The 15,979-nt window shown below is 35.5% G+C and overlaps 2 protein-coding genes across 2 annotated transcripts; one reads left to right on the top strand and one right to left on the bottom strand.

The window, feature by feature from the left end:
- The first annotated feature begins 159 nt into the window (after nt 1-159).
- Nucleotides 160-3,939, top strand: LOC133690049 (protein ORANGE-LIKE, chloroplastic). Its single transcript, XM_062110196.1, has 8 exons — nt 160-540; nt 688-805; nt 956-1,075; nt 1,320-1,406; nt 2,267-2,343; nt 2,468-2,595; nt 2,973-3,109; nt 3,563-3,939. The coding sequence occupies exons 1-8, from the start codon at nt 338-340 to the stop codon at nt 3,638-3,640; spliced, it is 948 nt and encodes a 315-aa protein (XP_061966180.1). The 5' UTR covers nt 160-337; the 3' UTR covers nt 3,641-3,939.
- Nucleotides 3,940-7,503: 3,564 nt separating this feature from the next.
- LOC133689711 (beta-fructofuranosidase, insoluble isoenzyme 1-like) lies at nt 7,504-12,272 on the bottom strand. The gene is made up of 7 exons (XM_062109707.1): nt 11,938-12,272; nt 9,687-9,695; nt 8,729-9,585; nt 8,480-8,638; nt 8,071-8,315; nt 7,880-7,970; nt 7,504-7,791 (listed from the first exon to the last, which is right to left on the bottom strand). Exons 1-7 carry the CDS (start codon nt 12,116-12,118, stop codon nt 7,597-7,599), a joined length of 1,737 nt encoding a protein of 578 aa, XP_061965691.1. The 5' UTR covers nt 12,119-12,272; the 3' UTR covers nt 7,504-7,596.
- Between the last annotated feature and the right edge of the window lie 3,707 nt (nt 12,273-15,979).

The raw sequence follows: 15,979 nt of genomic DNA, 5'->3' as shown, positions 1-15,979 counted from the left end.
ATTCTTGAACACGTCTACTGGGAAGCACACAATTCGGACCTAATTGATAAAAGTTTTTGTTTTGGGAGTTAATTGATGACTGGGTAATGCATTATAGATTAATTTGAAGTTTTCTAAGAAATTTACAAGTTCACTTGAGTCCTTAACGTTAGTTGTGTCTTGTCTCATTTTGTTGTAGATGCTGGATTTCTTCTACTTGCTAGATTCCACCGCCACCAAACCCACTCAATTTCTCCCCGACGTTTGCAAGAAACAAATATAGAAAAAAGAACAAAGGAGGACTATCAAATTGCCAAAATCCATCTTTGTAATGAGCTAATCCAAGGATAACACTACAATGGCTACCTTTTCTCTTTGCTCTTATCATCATCGTTTTCTTTCTCCAAATCTTTATTCCTCAAAAACCTTCTCCCCCTCACATGGAAATCCAAGACTCAGCTTCTTATCACCCAAACACGACAACTCTCCTTCTCGACTTCTCCGCTCTTCTCCTCCTACTAACTCCTCCGATTCTCTTCCTTCCAATGATAACTATTCCAGGTTGATTTCATTTCTCCTTTTATCATATTCTAAACGCCTGTTATTGGTTGTTTTTTCACAGTAATCTTTTGATTAAAAGAAAAGAAGAGAACGAATTAAGGGTTTTTGCTAAATTGTTTGCTCATGTCATTTTCTTGTTTCTTGCAGCAATTTTTGCATTATAGAAGGACCAGAGACAGTTCAGGATTTTGTTCAAATGCAGATGCAAGAAATTCAGGACAACATAAGGAGTAGGCGTAATAAGATTTTTCTACTCATGGAAGAGGTTTTTCTTTTCTTTGATTCTTCTTTTGTTATGAAGTTTTTCATTTTAAATTCTGATTTATTTATTTTGTTCTGAATTGAATTACTTTGTCTTCTGGGTTTGGTTTATTTTTGTGTACTGTAGTTATTTTTGTGGTGTAAATCTGATTAGGTAAGGAGATTAAGGGTGCAACAGCGAATAAAGAACCTGAAAGTGGTCGATGAGAGTAGCGAGGAAGATGCAGATGAGATGCCTGATATGCCGTCATCAATTCCTTTTCTTCCCCATGTGGTCAGTTTCAAACAAACCCTGTCCTTTAGCTTTGGACACGCACTTGATAAATGAAACATATACTAATACTAGCAACCCCGATAGATGCACGCACCGGAAAAGTATTGTATCTCGTAATAATTTCCCTAGAGAAGAGAACAACACCGTGGTTGTATTTTAATTGATTCGCATTCTTACTACAATGTTTAGTAAATAATTGAATTTGTGATTTTGTCTAACCACTGGGATTTTTGTTTTGAAGTAGACACCGAAGACATTGAGGCAGCTTTACCTGACAAGCTTCTCTTTTATATCGGGAATTATTTTATTTGGTGGCCTTATTGCTCCAACTGTAAGTTCTTTCTCTTGAAAACACGAATAGTTGCTGTAAACAATTGCTTGATATTTATTGGTTCTGATAAAGTTTTGCGCCGTGGATACCTTATACATGGAGCCTTTTTATTCCAATTTACACCTTTAAGACATATTTTTTTTTCATATGTATGTGGCCCAGGCAAACATTGAAAAGCGGCTTTCTTTTTCACGATGATCTATATTACTGCATAGTTAGAATAGCTTAAAGGTGGTTCTGGTGCGTATGGATGTGAGCGCTGAGATGGGAACAAGATGTGGTTGCAGCAAGTCATTTAAGTGTTTGATTAAGTCCTGATGTGAGCATCTATTAACTTTAGATAGTTGGTTTAAAGGCAAAAATAAAATCTAAGGAGCTGATGCATGATGCAGTCTTTTAGTATACTGAAGAACAACCTTAAAATCTCTACAAGATGGCACTATAAGTATAGGCTTGTGACAAATGTTTGATTAGCTAGGATAAAAATTAGAAGCTGACATTAACATATAGTTGTATGGCTAGGGTGTTGTCTGCCCGATGTGCAAGGTAAATAAGCAATACAAAGTTTGAGGGTTACAAGAATTTGGAGAGAATGATAACAGGTGTATTTGACCAAAAAATAATGCTAATTGGCTAGAATGCATGGTTTGGACTGGAAAATTGTCTTCTCCTCCTTTATTCTTACCCACCCAAACTAATTAGCTGAATGAAGTCTATGGTTGTCTCATATGTGGATGGTCATTTACATCTACTTATTTTTCTCTATACATTGTGAGTTTCTATACTGAATATTGAATTGCTTTGATGTCTTACAAATTCTTCATAATGACTTGTTTGTGCTGAGATATGTTTCATGGCAGTTGGAACTAAAATTAGGTCTTGGGGGCACCTCATATGAGGATTTCATACGCAGCATGCATTTACCGTTACAGTTGAGGTATCATTTCCCCATTAGAAATTTAAAACTTGATGCAAACAAAACTGTAGTGTCAGCCAGCTACATGTTTGTTTTGATAAGAATCTTTGGATCACGCTCATAACTTCTTGATTTCTGAATTCAGTATGGTCGATCCCATTGTAGCATCATTTGTAGGTGGGGCAGTGGGTGTCATTTCATCCTTGATGTTAATTGAAGTTAACAATGTTGAGCAACAAGAGAAGAAAAGGTGTAAATATTGCCATGGAACTGGTATGTATCGAGTTGTTGTGAGGATATGATTTTGGTGTCAAATAGAATTTGGATTCCCTCTGCTGAATTAAATAGTACATTATTTTCCTGATTGTTGTTAACACTTGAATGAGGGGTAAATCAAAGAGATGAAAACTATGATAGTGATACAAACAGAATAATATTGTATCCACTTGAGCTAGACATGAATCTGTTGTGGTGAATAAATGATATATTTTTGGTTTGTTGAAGTGATTTCAATAACTTAATTGAATAGCCAATTATTCTGTTACTCGTAAATGTTGAAAGCATTCCCTGAAATAAGAAGGGGAAAAAAGAAAAGATCTTTTCATTTCTTGCTTTTCTTTTTGAATTTTTTTTCATGATTCTATGAACAGGATACTTGGCCTGTGCTCGGTGTTCTGCTAGTGGTGTTTGCTTGAGCATTGATCCCATTTCACTAACTAGTGCTTCTGATCGTCCATTACAAGTGCCCGCGACTCAAAGGTGTCCAAACTGCTCTGGTGCAGGAAAGGTAAAGAATTCTGTGGAAAGTAGGAGCTACTTATAAATGAAGTATACGGTGGCATTTTTAATTTTAAATACTGCACTTGTTCTTGAATATAGTAGTGATTTGGTGACAGTACTTTTATGCTATATTTTGCATAAGATCTTTAGCATTCACCTTGTGATTATGGCTTAGCTCATACCAAGCTGATCAAGGGAAGAGATTGTGACTACGCAAATATTGCAAATTGAATTTCAATTTTGGGCACAGTTGCCTTTCTATTTGTTGCCAATGTTAGCAGCGGGTACAACTGCAACAATTATATGTTGCTCACTGCTCGGTGTATTCACATGAGCACATAATGTGACAAGACTGCAAGTAGCTGTTAACTTTGATCTATTATGATTTTATTTCTTTCTCGCTCACCGTTTCTCCCACCAAACCAAGTTTATAATGTAACATTTTCCAATGTAAATTTAGGTGATGTGCCCTACATGCCTGTGCACTGGGATGGTGATGGCAAGTGAACATGACCCGCGATTTGATCCATTTGATTAAGGGTGGCCAACAGCTTCATACTTGGAAATGTAATAATTAATTTTCTAGTTTGTTTATGACTAGATTTATAAGAAAATAAGAAATTGCTTGGGGAAACATTCTCTCTCACAGACAAAAGCACCATTGAGAAAGGTGCCAACAGAGCGTCCAAAAGCACAAAAAGCCGTTATGTAAGAAGCTGGCAAGTTCGACTTGTTGAAACCTGTTTGTGTAATCATCTTTCATATAGTATCCTGTAAAATACAGATTTGGTGTTCGGTTTGTATGAATGAAATGGGGACACACCCTAGCGGATGAAATGCAGCTGTTTTGGTGGGCATAGTAGTTACCATATGATCTGACATAACAAAGACTCGTTTCCTGATCTTGGAACAAGATTATAATGGTCGAGTAGAGGAGGATACTTATTATTGTGATATGAACTCCCTCCCTTGTAGCCTTGTGTTGAGTCACGGTCCCTTTCTTTTGGGGTGTGATACCAAGTAAAACTGACTGCTTCTTCACCATCCATGCTGGGGCGATGATTTCTGAGGTATATCCTGACCAGTTATTTCGTTCATTAATAGACGAGCAGACTTTGCACCAGAAGACAATCCTAATCCTAGGTGTGGAAGCACACCTTTCGAACGGACAACTCACAAAATCAACAATCAGCTGACACTCGAAAGATAAACAACAGAGAGAAAAGAAACCTCTCCCTCCTGTGATTAATTACAAATGGAAACAGCAATACTTTCCCTCCCTCTCTCTCAAAACAAACTCTCTTTATCGCTCATCTTCTACACGCCGCCGGTTTCCATTCCAGACCTTCACCAACCTCTCAATTTTTATTTTTTTTATGATTTCTTATAGAAAAACATCTAATTGTAAGGCAGGTCTAAATCACATGGTCAATCTAAACTTCACACAAAAAGTTCTTTTAGTCCTATTTTTCCTTTTCTTCTGTCACAATTCCTTAGATTTTGAAAGTTTTGTTTTGGTCTAAAATTTTATTTTTCTTATTTGTTTAGTCCCTGATCTTGAAGAGCACAGATAGATTCGTCAAAAAATAGCAAAGAAGAAAGAAAATCATTTGTTGACCACATTCTAATCACAAAAAAGATCATTTGTGTTGTCGACGGGTTTCATTTTATAAGAGGAGTTCCATTGAAGGTTTTTTGCCCTGTATATTGTAAAAAAAAAATAGATCGGGATTGAGAAAGGATTTTATTTTCGGTTTGAGTTTGTATTTTGACAAATTTATGGGTGTTTTGAGTTAATTTATTGGTTTATTGACATTATAAGGATTTTTTTAGGTATTTTAAAGTGAAAATAAACTGAAAAATGAAATTTCTAGTAAACAAAATCATCTCAATTTTCTAACCACCTCTTCAATGGTTGAAAATTGATAGCAGATGACGCATCATCTAACTTTTTTTAAAAAAAATAAGACGAAAAAAAAAGACTAAGCTTGTGCGGTTGGTCTTTTTTTTAATAGGTTGTTACTCGTGTTACGAGATCAAATTTTTTAATCTAAATCTATTTCTTAACTTTCTAGTTTAGTTTTTAATTAATATAAATAATTTTTTTCTATCTTTATTAGTAGTACATATAAATCTTGCATTAAATTTTTTATTTACAATTAATTTTTAAAAAACACTTGCACGTTAATTATTTTGGGCCAAAATCGTATCTTGAGTTTATTCATTCACTGAGACTTTTGAATTACAACTTTTATTTTTTGTAATGCAACCATGAATGAATGCGCCAAGATTACGTTATATATATACTAATTGAGACTGGTATTATCCCAATCAGTAAGAAAAAAACCTAAAATTTTATAAATTAAGCAAGATTAGATTTTTATAAGAATCAAAATCACATTTTGACCGAATAAATGAAGCACAAATAAAATCATAATTCAAATATTATTTCTAAATGGAAAGGAAAAGGGGACTAACAATCAACATTGACGGAAAACTGATGGTGAAATTACCTGAAGAAAGACCCTAACATTGATGATAATCAACCTGCCATGGACAGGTATGGCATCCACCCACTCATCATGCGCATGCTTCACCTGCACCGCACCCCTCAATTTCATTCCACACCAACTCTGCCATCATTGTAGAATCTGTATCCCACTGTTCATGGATCCAGCTGATAAGGACAGCAATGATCGAAATGACCCAACAAAAACCCAACATCAGTAAACGTTGCTGTCGAATTTGTTTCCCGATATATATATGCCGGCCCTGAACCTCCCAGTCCTATCAAGAAGACTTTCAGTGGCTTTTTGTACCTCACCCGCAGCTACAATTTTTTCTGTTCGGTAACATTCGCACCACAATTTTTTAATGGTGGATCCCATCATTAACTGTGATTCAACCACATGTTACAAGAAGCAGCTCTCGGCTGCTTCTTGTAATTGAGAAATGGATGAACAGTGGCTTCACTGTCCATCCATTTTCTTCTACCAGTGGAGCATTGCTCCACTATTCATCCATATTTTCTTCTAGCAGTGAAGCCATGTTTTACTGTTCACATAAACAATGAAACATGGCTTCACTGTTCATTTATTTTTTTATAGTGAAACTGGTCTGATTCAAAGCTAAAAATATATTGAACTGGATCCGATCCAATAAAATAATTTTTTTTATTTTTAATTGTGTTTTATTGAAAAAATTAGCATTTAACATTATTCAATGACAAATTAGACAGAAATCGCTTGACGACGCCGCATTTACAGAATTTGATCGCAATCTCAATTTCATATGTGATGGAATTGTAGGTAGTTTAATAGAACAATAAAAAATATTTTAAATAAAATATTATTTATTTTATGATGTAATAGCAATAGTTAAATCTACAATATTAAAATTAAAAATCATTAATATTAATATATATTTTTTAAAATTATTTTATAACCTCAATTTCAAAAGCATTCTTAACCAAACACATTAAATTAATTTTTGTTCAACCTCAATTTCAACCACAGTTTTAATCAAACACTTATTTTTTTAAACCAACCTCAACTAAAAGTATTTTTTATAAAATAACTTTTTTAAAAATTATAATGATAAAAACTATCACAATACCAAACACACTCTACTCTGATAATCAAGCCAGAATCTGCAGCACACCAATGCTATTCCATCACCTCTTTTCTACATACTTTTGTTATGTCCTTAGGGTCGGCCGCCACGAGGCTCGTCCACACCCGTTTAAGGTGTCTTGATCGTTATTGCTTGCAAGATTTACAGCACCACGTATCCGATCATCGCATAGTACTTGTATTTTACTTCATGTGATTGCTCATGGAAGGATTTGAAAGATTTGATCGTTGATTCAACTGTTGTTTTTTGAGAGATACCATGGTTGATCACTTGAAAGAAGCTCCAAGCACTTGCAGCTTCTTTGACTTGGTCAATGATTGGGGATGGAGGTTTGATCAAATGGTTTTTCCTTGAGATCAGCTAGAACTTCCGGTGAGTGAACGAAGAATTTAGGAATGAAATATTGTTCTTAAAATTTAATACTTCTTTACATATGTATAACACTTTTTTTTATATAAGTATACTAATTTATGTGTTCAAGGATCTCAAATCTATAAAAAAAAATAGATTTTTTATAGATATCATGAGGCATCACGAGAAATGAGAGTAATTGTAAAAACACTTAATTAACTCATAATTTAACCAAAAAAAAAAACTTTTATTTATAAGCATCTTGGCTGATATAGGTGAAGGGAGTAAATTCTTATTCCCTTCGACAGTTGAGCCCCTCACATCTTAGATCTTGATTAAGTACTTGAATTTTTTTTAATTTGATGAGGAATATTGGCTTGTGAATTATGATGTTGCTACACTATCCCACTCATAAAGTATATTGAAGATTTATTTATTCCTCATAAATTGTACGAGACAATTTCATCATCCATTGATATAGAAAAAAAGATAAAAATAAATCCTCCCCGTTCAGCTCTTTACAGGGACATTCATCACAGGCACCTTCATGCTCCAAGCATTGAGAGTCTCCACAGTGACGGTCTCGCTTCCATTGTTGAACACAAACAAGTGAGCCTTGTCAAAGACTGCAATGATCGGATAAACCCTGGATGTGATGACGGTTCTTCCTCCAGCTCCAAAACTTTCAACAACAGAGTGATCAATCTGCAAAGAAAGAGTCATCGTAGCCGAAAGCATGTTAAGATAGTCGTTCCTCTAATAGTTTTCAACCAAGATAATGAAGGGGGCATACCAAACTCCTGAGCGTAAGTTTCTTGTCAGTTAAATCAACATCAACAAATCCAGCAAAAGGTGGTTTGTATAGTCCTACTCCCAAGGAAGAGCTGTTCAAAAGAAACCACGTATAAAGACCATGTTGCAGAGGTCGACAGCAGGAATAGGGATGGGAGCAGATGTCTCAAGAAGAAAAGCTGTAAAACATACCTCCTCGCGTCAGAGCACAAGAGAACTTTGTGCTTGTCTGCTGCTTTAAAGACTCTAAAGAAGACGGGAGTGAATTCTTCAAGCTTTTCTGAAGCCAATGTCAACAGTCCGAATGGCCCAAGCCCGCCCTGTGCTTTGGAACCCTTTTGGGCACAGACATCAAGTGCATCAAGCTTGGCCCATTTAGGATCAAAGGGCTCAGCTTTGTCCAAGCTTGGGAAAGAGAAGGTAACATCGACATCAGCCTGTCAAATACATGAAGCAATTAATCAGGAAAATCAAGGCTCCACTTCATTACTATTCAAGGTCACAATCATTGACTTAATATTGTTTCGTGCCCTTCATTTTTTTTTTATTGCTCAATAAGAAGAGAGAGAGAGAGAGAGAGAGAGAGGAAAACGAAACAAACCTGAGCAGCAGTGATGCCTTTAACTTCAACGTGATATCCTTGGTAGAGCTTTTGATTTCTCAGTTGAACATTGTGGCTCCTTAGTTTCTCCAGTTCTGCAACAGGCCATTGTAGCAATTGCTTTCCACTAGGATCTAGCCACACCCTCCTTGGAATCAACTAAAAGAATGCAATTGAAAAAAATATTATTAACCAATAAAAACAAGTTAATAATAATCCCTAAGAATTCAAGATTCCACCGAGGATTACCTGAATTCCTGCCCATCCTTTGTTCTTGTCTTGTTGTACAGAATCAGACTCGTTAGCCCAACCCCACAAAATCCTCCTGTTTTTGCTTGGATCGAAAAATGTCTTAGAAGCATAAAAGTTTCCATAATCATATCTGAGCCCCGCCCAACCATCAACTAAGGCTTCATCAGGATAATACCTATCCTTCTTCTCATCATAAGTACCTATTGTATAGTATTCGTATCTTGTCAAGTCTAAGCTAACCTTCAAGACATGCCTTACATTTGATCCACCAACTGAGGTATCCAACCCGTCTTCACTGGACAAAGAAACGGGGAAAAAATCCGGGCATTCCCACATACCTGTACCTTGAACTGAATGTAACGGGTGTTTGGCCTTGAACCATTTCTTAAAATCCAAACTCCTATACAAATATGCAATCCCTCTATCTCTCTTCTTGCTGCCAATCAAAATCCTCCAGTGCCCATCAACCCTCCAAGCAGTGGTCGGGTCACGAAATGCGCTAGCGTTCACGCTAGGATCTGGATACACTATTGGATTATCATCAGGTTTAACCCATTCACGAAGATATGGATCCGACGAGTTTGCAGGCACAGCATAGTTTTGGATCTGACGATTATTTTCATCAACAATACCCGTGTAGAATATAACGGGCTCACCATTTGGGAGAATTGTTGCAGATCCAGACCAACATCCATAGTTATCAAACCATTTAGAAGGGTAGATTGCAGGCTCAAGGGATTCCCAATTGATCAAATCCTTTGAAACTGAATGAGCCCAGACAATGTTGCCCCACACGGCACCTTTGGGATTGTATTGGTAGAATAGATGGTATAGCCCCTTGTAGTACAAAGGCCCTGCGCACACATATTAGCATTGCATGAAACATGGAAAACTAGGATTGATTCAAAAACCAGAGGCTTAAAAACTTTGGAAGTTTTTTGTTGAATTGGCTTACCATTTGGATCTATAGTTGATTAATTTGTTCCAGTCAATTGGAGAGGCGCCCAGAAGCAACATGGGACATAAAGAACAAAAGTTAGCCATCATTGTTAAAGTCAATTTTCACTCAAAAACTAATAAATGTATAATATCTGACACATCAACTGATCTGCACTAGCGCAGAAAGTTCCCACAGCAAGTAAATGGTACCCTCTTTTCTCAAGTCAAACAATAACATCAAACCCTTGGGTCCTGCCACTGAAAATCTAATGAATAATGGCGCTGGATTATCCCACCAGGTCCGCCCTGCTTATCTTCAAGATAATTATTTAGAAAAATAGGATAGACCCATTTCATTAAGCTTGGTTTATTTATGTACTTCCTGTTTGACTTTTCTGGGGGTAAGGTAAATTTGGATCTCACCGTCCTGAGATGTGAACACAGTAAATAAATTCTATCGACATGTGAGAACTGTCTGAATATAAGCGTTGAACCATCCATGAGGGGGTAGAACCTTGCCTGCTCTTTTTTAAAGAGAAAAACCAGCATGATAAAAATAAAAAGTTTCTAACCCTTTTCAAGTATGCATCAGCTCTAGTGTTATCTAAAGGACCACAACCCCGTGCATCAAGTTGGGAAAAAGAAAAAAGATTCGCAACCTCCATTGTCAGTCTTTAGATTGCTGAAGGATATGCTTAACTGGTGACAAAGACTTGTGCTTCATAAAGGCACGCGTTGCGACTACCTTTCGGTACACCTTTCTGGAGTTTGAAAGGGTAATTCAAATGTGTTGCGTCCTCTATTTAGGTTGTCATTAGAGAGTTTTCATTGAAATCACAAGAAATAAATCAAAGAATTTCGGAATTACGACCTCGAAACCTTGTTTTCGATGAATGACATCCTCAGCCACAACCAAATCAAGGTCCAAAAGTCCAAGAACAAAAAACAGAAAAAAAGACATGGTGGTAACAGAGGCTCAGACGAGTAATACCACCTCAGCCGGCCAGCAATAATTAACGGTGTAAATTGATAACAGCGGGATACGTATATAAAACAAATTGACAGAGTTCAGATAAGGAAAAAGAAATTTATTCATCCTGTCTCCATTAATTGCCAGCCAGGTATTTCTGGAGTCCAAAAACAGGGCAATTAAATATGATTACAAGGAAACAAAAAGGACATGATTTAAATAATGGGTTTTGCCTACGACAATGGCTTTGAATATCTACCAGGCAATACATAGAGATACCTTTCTTGCTCAAGTATTGGAAGGAAGTGGGATATTAAAGGATTGCTGTCATTATTTTTGGCAGGCAACGTGGGACTGCACCTCCCCACTTCTTACTTGAACCTAAATATCCACAACTGCCAATAACTTTCATCTTTTTAGTGTCTAATTCCAACCATCCATTTCTGTCAAATCAAGTAACTTCCGAGGGATTTCCAACTCTTTCACCGGAAAAGAAAAGAATAAATATTTTTGCCTCTTATTGCTCTGTGCCCTACTGCCCACGCTATTGAAATACATGTGCGCGACGATGTTGAAAGTTCAAATATTCACAGCAATTAAACTAATAATTCATGATGGAAAAAGTAAGGTTGAAATCTTTGCTAACAATCAGGCAAAATATCTCTTGAAGACTGCATGTGGAAACTGTACAAGTATGACTCTGGCAAAAAAAAGAAATAGTGACAATGAAAGTTTGATCTTTTTGTTATTTTTATATTATATATATTGAAATATTCCCATACAAGTAAATGTGCACACCGGAAGGATGGTGCAAAGAGAAATTATACAGAGCAGAAAATGCAATCTATTAATTAGTAGTATTTATCTATATATTCTACGATCGTTTTTTTTAAAAAAAAAAAAAAACCATAACATGCGAAAGCTAAGATTGTTGAAAGATTTTTTTTTCTATGAATATTCGGAGAGGGAGATAAGGTTCAAACCCACAAAGCGTAGAGCTTCATTTTAAAGAATATGATAGTAGCAATTAAGCAGGTATCACGACTCAGGGGAAACCAACAAAATTAAAATCATTAATTAAACGCATCTAGTTAAAGATCGAGATCGATGGAACCTTATGTATCCTCAAGAATATCTATGGCGGACAAAACAAAAAGGTAATACACAACAAGAAGCAAAAAGAAAATTAAAAAGAAGAAGAAGAAAGCAATGTATACTTCTCGAAATTTTTTTAAAAAAAATTATCATGGAGACTGTTTGCATTCTGCGGGGAAAAGAAAAGGAGATGATTATGTACCGTTGATCCAGTTCTTAGGAGGCTGGAAGTGGTACCCGGTTCTATGGGTTTGCTTCACCTTGTCAACACTAAGGCTCTGATAGCGAAGATAAATCTTATGAGAAGCCTCAACTCCATTGTTGCTGAGCACAAAAAGCAAAGCAAACAATGCCAAGACTGGGAGAAACTTTAACAAAGTCATCCCTAATTGTTTATCATAGACAAGAAAGGCAAAGGAGAAAACAGGCACCACAGAGAGAGAAGGAAGAGGGAAGAGGGATTTTTATATTATAAAGAATGGCGAGAGAGCTGAGAATGAGAGATTACGTGCACAAAGAGGGATTTATATAATGAATTTCTGTGTTGTTGTTAGAGTCTGAAAAGGAAAGGAGGCTTATATTTAGACGTTGAAATTTAATTAAAAGGATTATTTTTTGGATAAACTTTGCTGTTTAATTGCTGACCAATGGTCGGTCAGTTTTGTTCCGAGAAGTTTCCAACTTTCGAGTTCATGTTTTCTACAGTATCCTTCACTTGAAAACTCATTTAACTGGAATTGCAACGCCCACTGCTTCGATACATAACAGCTATTTGTCCCGCCGGTTAAATAATTCTTTTTATAAAAAATAAATATATAATCTTTTTCACTGTGTTTTTAAACATTCAAGAGTCACAAAAATTAAATTCATGTATAAATACATTAAAAAATTAAAATATTTAGTTTAATATTCTTAGAGCAGATGATACCTAACTGTGTTTAATAACTTTGTTTTCTAGAGTAGATAATTCCCGTTTAATAATTTTATTTTTTAGAATAAATTTTTTATTTAATGAATATGGTAATAAGATTTTAAAAAAATATATTAGAAATAACTAAAAATAAATTTGAAAATTAAGAAATAGATGTGGCTATAAACAACTGAATTCAAAACACTGGTCATAGAATTATTAACAAGAATTGATTTTTTAGAAAAAAAAAACAAAGCAGGTGACATAAAGGACTCTTATCGTCTGTCTTTCCCTAGATCTACAGCCACAATGATGGCCGGTAAATAAAGATTGATGAATTTTTTTATCTGAAAAGCCATTTTTAAACTCATTTTTTCACTCAAATATTATTCCTCCATCCTTCCGATGTTTGATGGTTAAGATTTCTCATTCAATTCGCAGACGATGTTTGAGTGCCTCCGTCCACTTCGAGAAAATAAGTTCAAATTCGTCATGAAGGACTCTTTGAACACGAAATCAGAACAAATCTCCTCCGCTTCCCCTTTCGTACCAGAAAATCTTATTGTGATTCGTCAATGAAGCTGTCATTCGGGCACCATAGGACTTAGTTTGGCATTTTGGATAGAATCTTTTAGTACACAAGTGTAAAGCAGAGGATTGTGGTTTGGCATGGGGTATTTGTCATTTTTTTACTGGGGCTTGCAGGAAATGGTTGTCACCGTCTTCCGGAGTTACTAGCAGTAAAACATGGACGGCAGCTAGCGTGGAACAGAGAGGGTACAGACAGGTTCTATGCAACTTAGATTCCAAGGAAGCTGTTCATCTGATATCTGGTGGTCAAGGGATTGTGCAGTGTATATAGATTGTTCATACTTACAGGGGAAGCAAATGCTTGTGCTGGTTTTATGGCTAGAATTGCTGCAAGAGTGACTATGGAACTGCATATCTGGGATTCTTCTGTGTCTCGAATGAATTAACTGCTGCTTGTGGACTTAATGGGACAATTTTTTTCTAGAATTTGTTAGTTGTTTCTTTCTTTTCCTCCTCGCCCAAAAAAAGAAAAAAAAAACAGGCCGGATATTTTAACTGTTCGTAGCAATAGATGGTTGAGGAGTCAGATTATCTAATGTTCATTGTGTTTGAGGTTAATTTGATAAAATCACAAGATTCTGGACTAAACTAATAATGGTGTAATATATTTATGGGCTAGATTGAGTGATGTAGACGGGAATGATGTTTTTTTATTTAGTTTGTTTTTTGAAATTGATTTTTTTTTTCAATTTTATTCTTCGATATTAGATTATTACACCTCAAGTTTCGTTATTTTTTTTAATTGTATTTTTTTTATGAGTTTATCTAATTTTTATTTAGTTTTTATTTTGTTATCTAATAAGATCATTGAGATCTTTTAAGAATATTTAAAGGGCATCTTTTTATAATATTAATAAATTTTTATTTTTTCCAATTAATTATTGGATTTTTATTTTTATTTTCGATGATTTTTTTAATCATATTATTCACTTAATCAAAATTATTAAAGTTATTAAAATCAATGATCTGGGTGGGTGCTTAGATTTTTCTAGTTCATTTAAAATGCTATCATCGATGGAGTATCTTTTTCATGTTAGAATTTTTTAGACCTGTCACGTGGCATACCACAGGTCATGTATCTAGTTCCCCCAGCTATAGCTATGAATAAAAGGTGCTCTGATGCCTCAATATTTAGATTTTTTTATTAAAAAAAACCCTAGAACGGAAACTTTGTACAGAAATAATCTAGGAATAGAGAGGCAAAATCTAGAAAAATAATTTAGGATAACAATTAAGCAACACAGAAACTAATGATCGATTGCCATGTATATACCTTCTCTAATGATTTGAAGCCATATATATAATTTTCTCGATAAGGAAATTAGTGGATTTTTTAAACGAACCAGGTATTTTAGTGCAGATTTCTCATTAATTATATAGTTCTTTTACTGATTATTTTACTTGAAAAACGAGAAATAACGTTATAAAATTTGAATTAAGATATACGTTGTATATTTTTCCTTGAGAGTAAACTAAAAAAACAAAAAAAGATGGTACAGATCATCCCTTCTCAAGATTACTTGAGTTATAGCTGTCAAATTCTGTCCTCCCTAATAAACTTTGACCTAGAAACTACGGAATCATGGTCTAAATCAAGTTAGGTTTATGATTGAACCTTCCAAGATTTTAGTCTAGACCCGGTCAACTCGACCGACTTGAACAAACTCAATCATGACCCGGAAGGATTTCAGATAACTAAATAAAAGTCATTGGTAGGTTGCTAAAATATAGAGATGTGGGATTTGAAATTACCAAGTTCATTTTATATGAACTTTTATGGAGATCAGTACAGATCCTCTAAAAAATGATGAAAAAACCTGCAAAAGCTGCTAAATTATGGGGATTTTACGTGAAATTATCAAGTAGAGTAGAGTAACTTAAAAAAAAAAAAAGTGTAGGGAAACAAATCACCAAAGATCTGCTACTGTTGTTCATGGCTGGTGGCTGAGAGTGCAGATATTGGCAGATGAATAATTTTCAAACCCTAATGGTAAGAATGATGAGAATGAGACTAAAATAACTCAAACAGTACCTTTGAAAAGTGATAAAATAATGGAATAATAAAACAGTAGAGAAGGGATGTTGCAGCTCCAAAAACCCTTAAGGTCTGCGTGTATTGTATTAGGGTTTTATAATCCCTAAATGTCCACAATTAATGCCTAAATACATGCCTAAGAATATTCACATTCCATAATAGGATAATATTACAATCAGCTCATCCCATATTTAGATATTCCATAATACCCCCCCTCAAGTTGGAGCATAAAGGTCTCGGATGCCCAACTTGCGCAATAAAAATTCATATTGTTGCTTTCCCAAGGCTTTTGTGAATATATCGGCAAGTTGTAATGACGACGTAACGAATTTAGTCGTAATACTCCCAGCCACAATGGCATCACGTATAAAATGACAGTCAACCTCAATATGCTTAGTGCGCTCGTGAAACACAGGATTTTGCGACATATGAAGGGCCGATTGACTATCACAATGAAGGGACATAGGAGTCGGATGAGACACGCCAAGACTTTCCAGTAAAGCTTTAAGCCAAGTCAACTCACACGTCGTCATGGCCATAGATCGGTATTCTGCTTCGGCGGAGGAACGGGAGACAATGTGTTGTTTCTTGGTTTTCCAAGATACCGGTGAAGTACCAAGAAAAACTATCCAGTCAGTAAGTGATCGTCGAGTAAGGGGGCAACCGGCCCAATCGGCATCACACCACCCGTGTAGCCGCAGATCGCTT

This window comes from Populus nigra, chromosome 3 (assembly GCF_951802175.1).
Source record: "Populus nigra chromosome 3, ddPopNigr1.1, whole genome shotgun sequence".
NCBI lineage: Eukaryota > Viridiplantae > Streptophyta > Magnoliopsida > Malpighiales > Salicaceae > Populus > Populus nigra.
Note: the sequence above shows the minus strand (reverse complement) of the source record. Positions and strands in the feature narration are given on the sequence as shown.

Bases quoted from the DNA above. Each gene is read 5' to 3' on its own strand.
- LOC133689711 (XM_062109707.1), bottom strand. From the start codon at position 12,118: ATGACTTTGTTAAAGTTTCTCCCAGTCTTGGCATTGTTTGCTTTGCTT. The intron at 8,316-8,479 runs GTTTGTTTCGTT...TGTATTTGACAG, and splicing joins AAGGCATCACTGCTGCTCAG to GCTGATGTCGATGTTACCTT. The intron at 7,792-7,879 runs GTATGCCCCCTT...CTTTCTTTGCAG, and splicing joins AACTTACGCTCAGGAGTTTG to ATTGATCACTCTGTTGTTGA.
- LOC133690049 (XM_062110196.1), top strand. From the start codon at position 338: ATGGCTACCTTTTCTCTTTGCTCTTATCATCATCGTTTTCTTTCTCCA. The intron at 541-687 runs GTTGATTTCATT...TGTTTCTTGCAG, and splicing joins TCCAATGATAACTATTCCAG to CAATTTTTGCATTATAGAAG. The intron at 2,344-2,467 runs GTATCATTTCCC...TTCTGAATTCAG, and splicing joins CATTTACCGTTACAGTTGAG to TATGGTCGATCCCATTGTAG.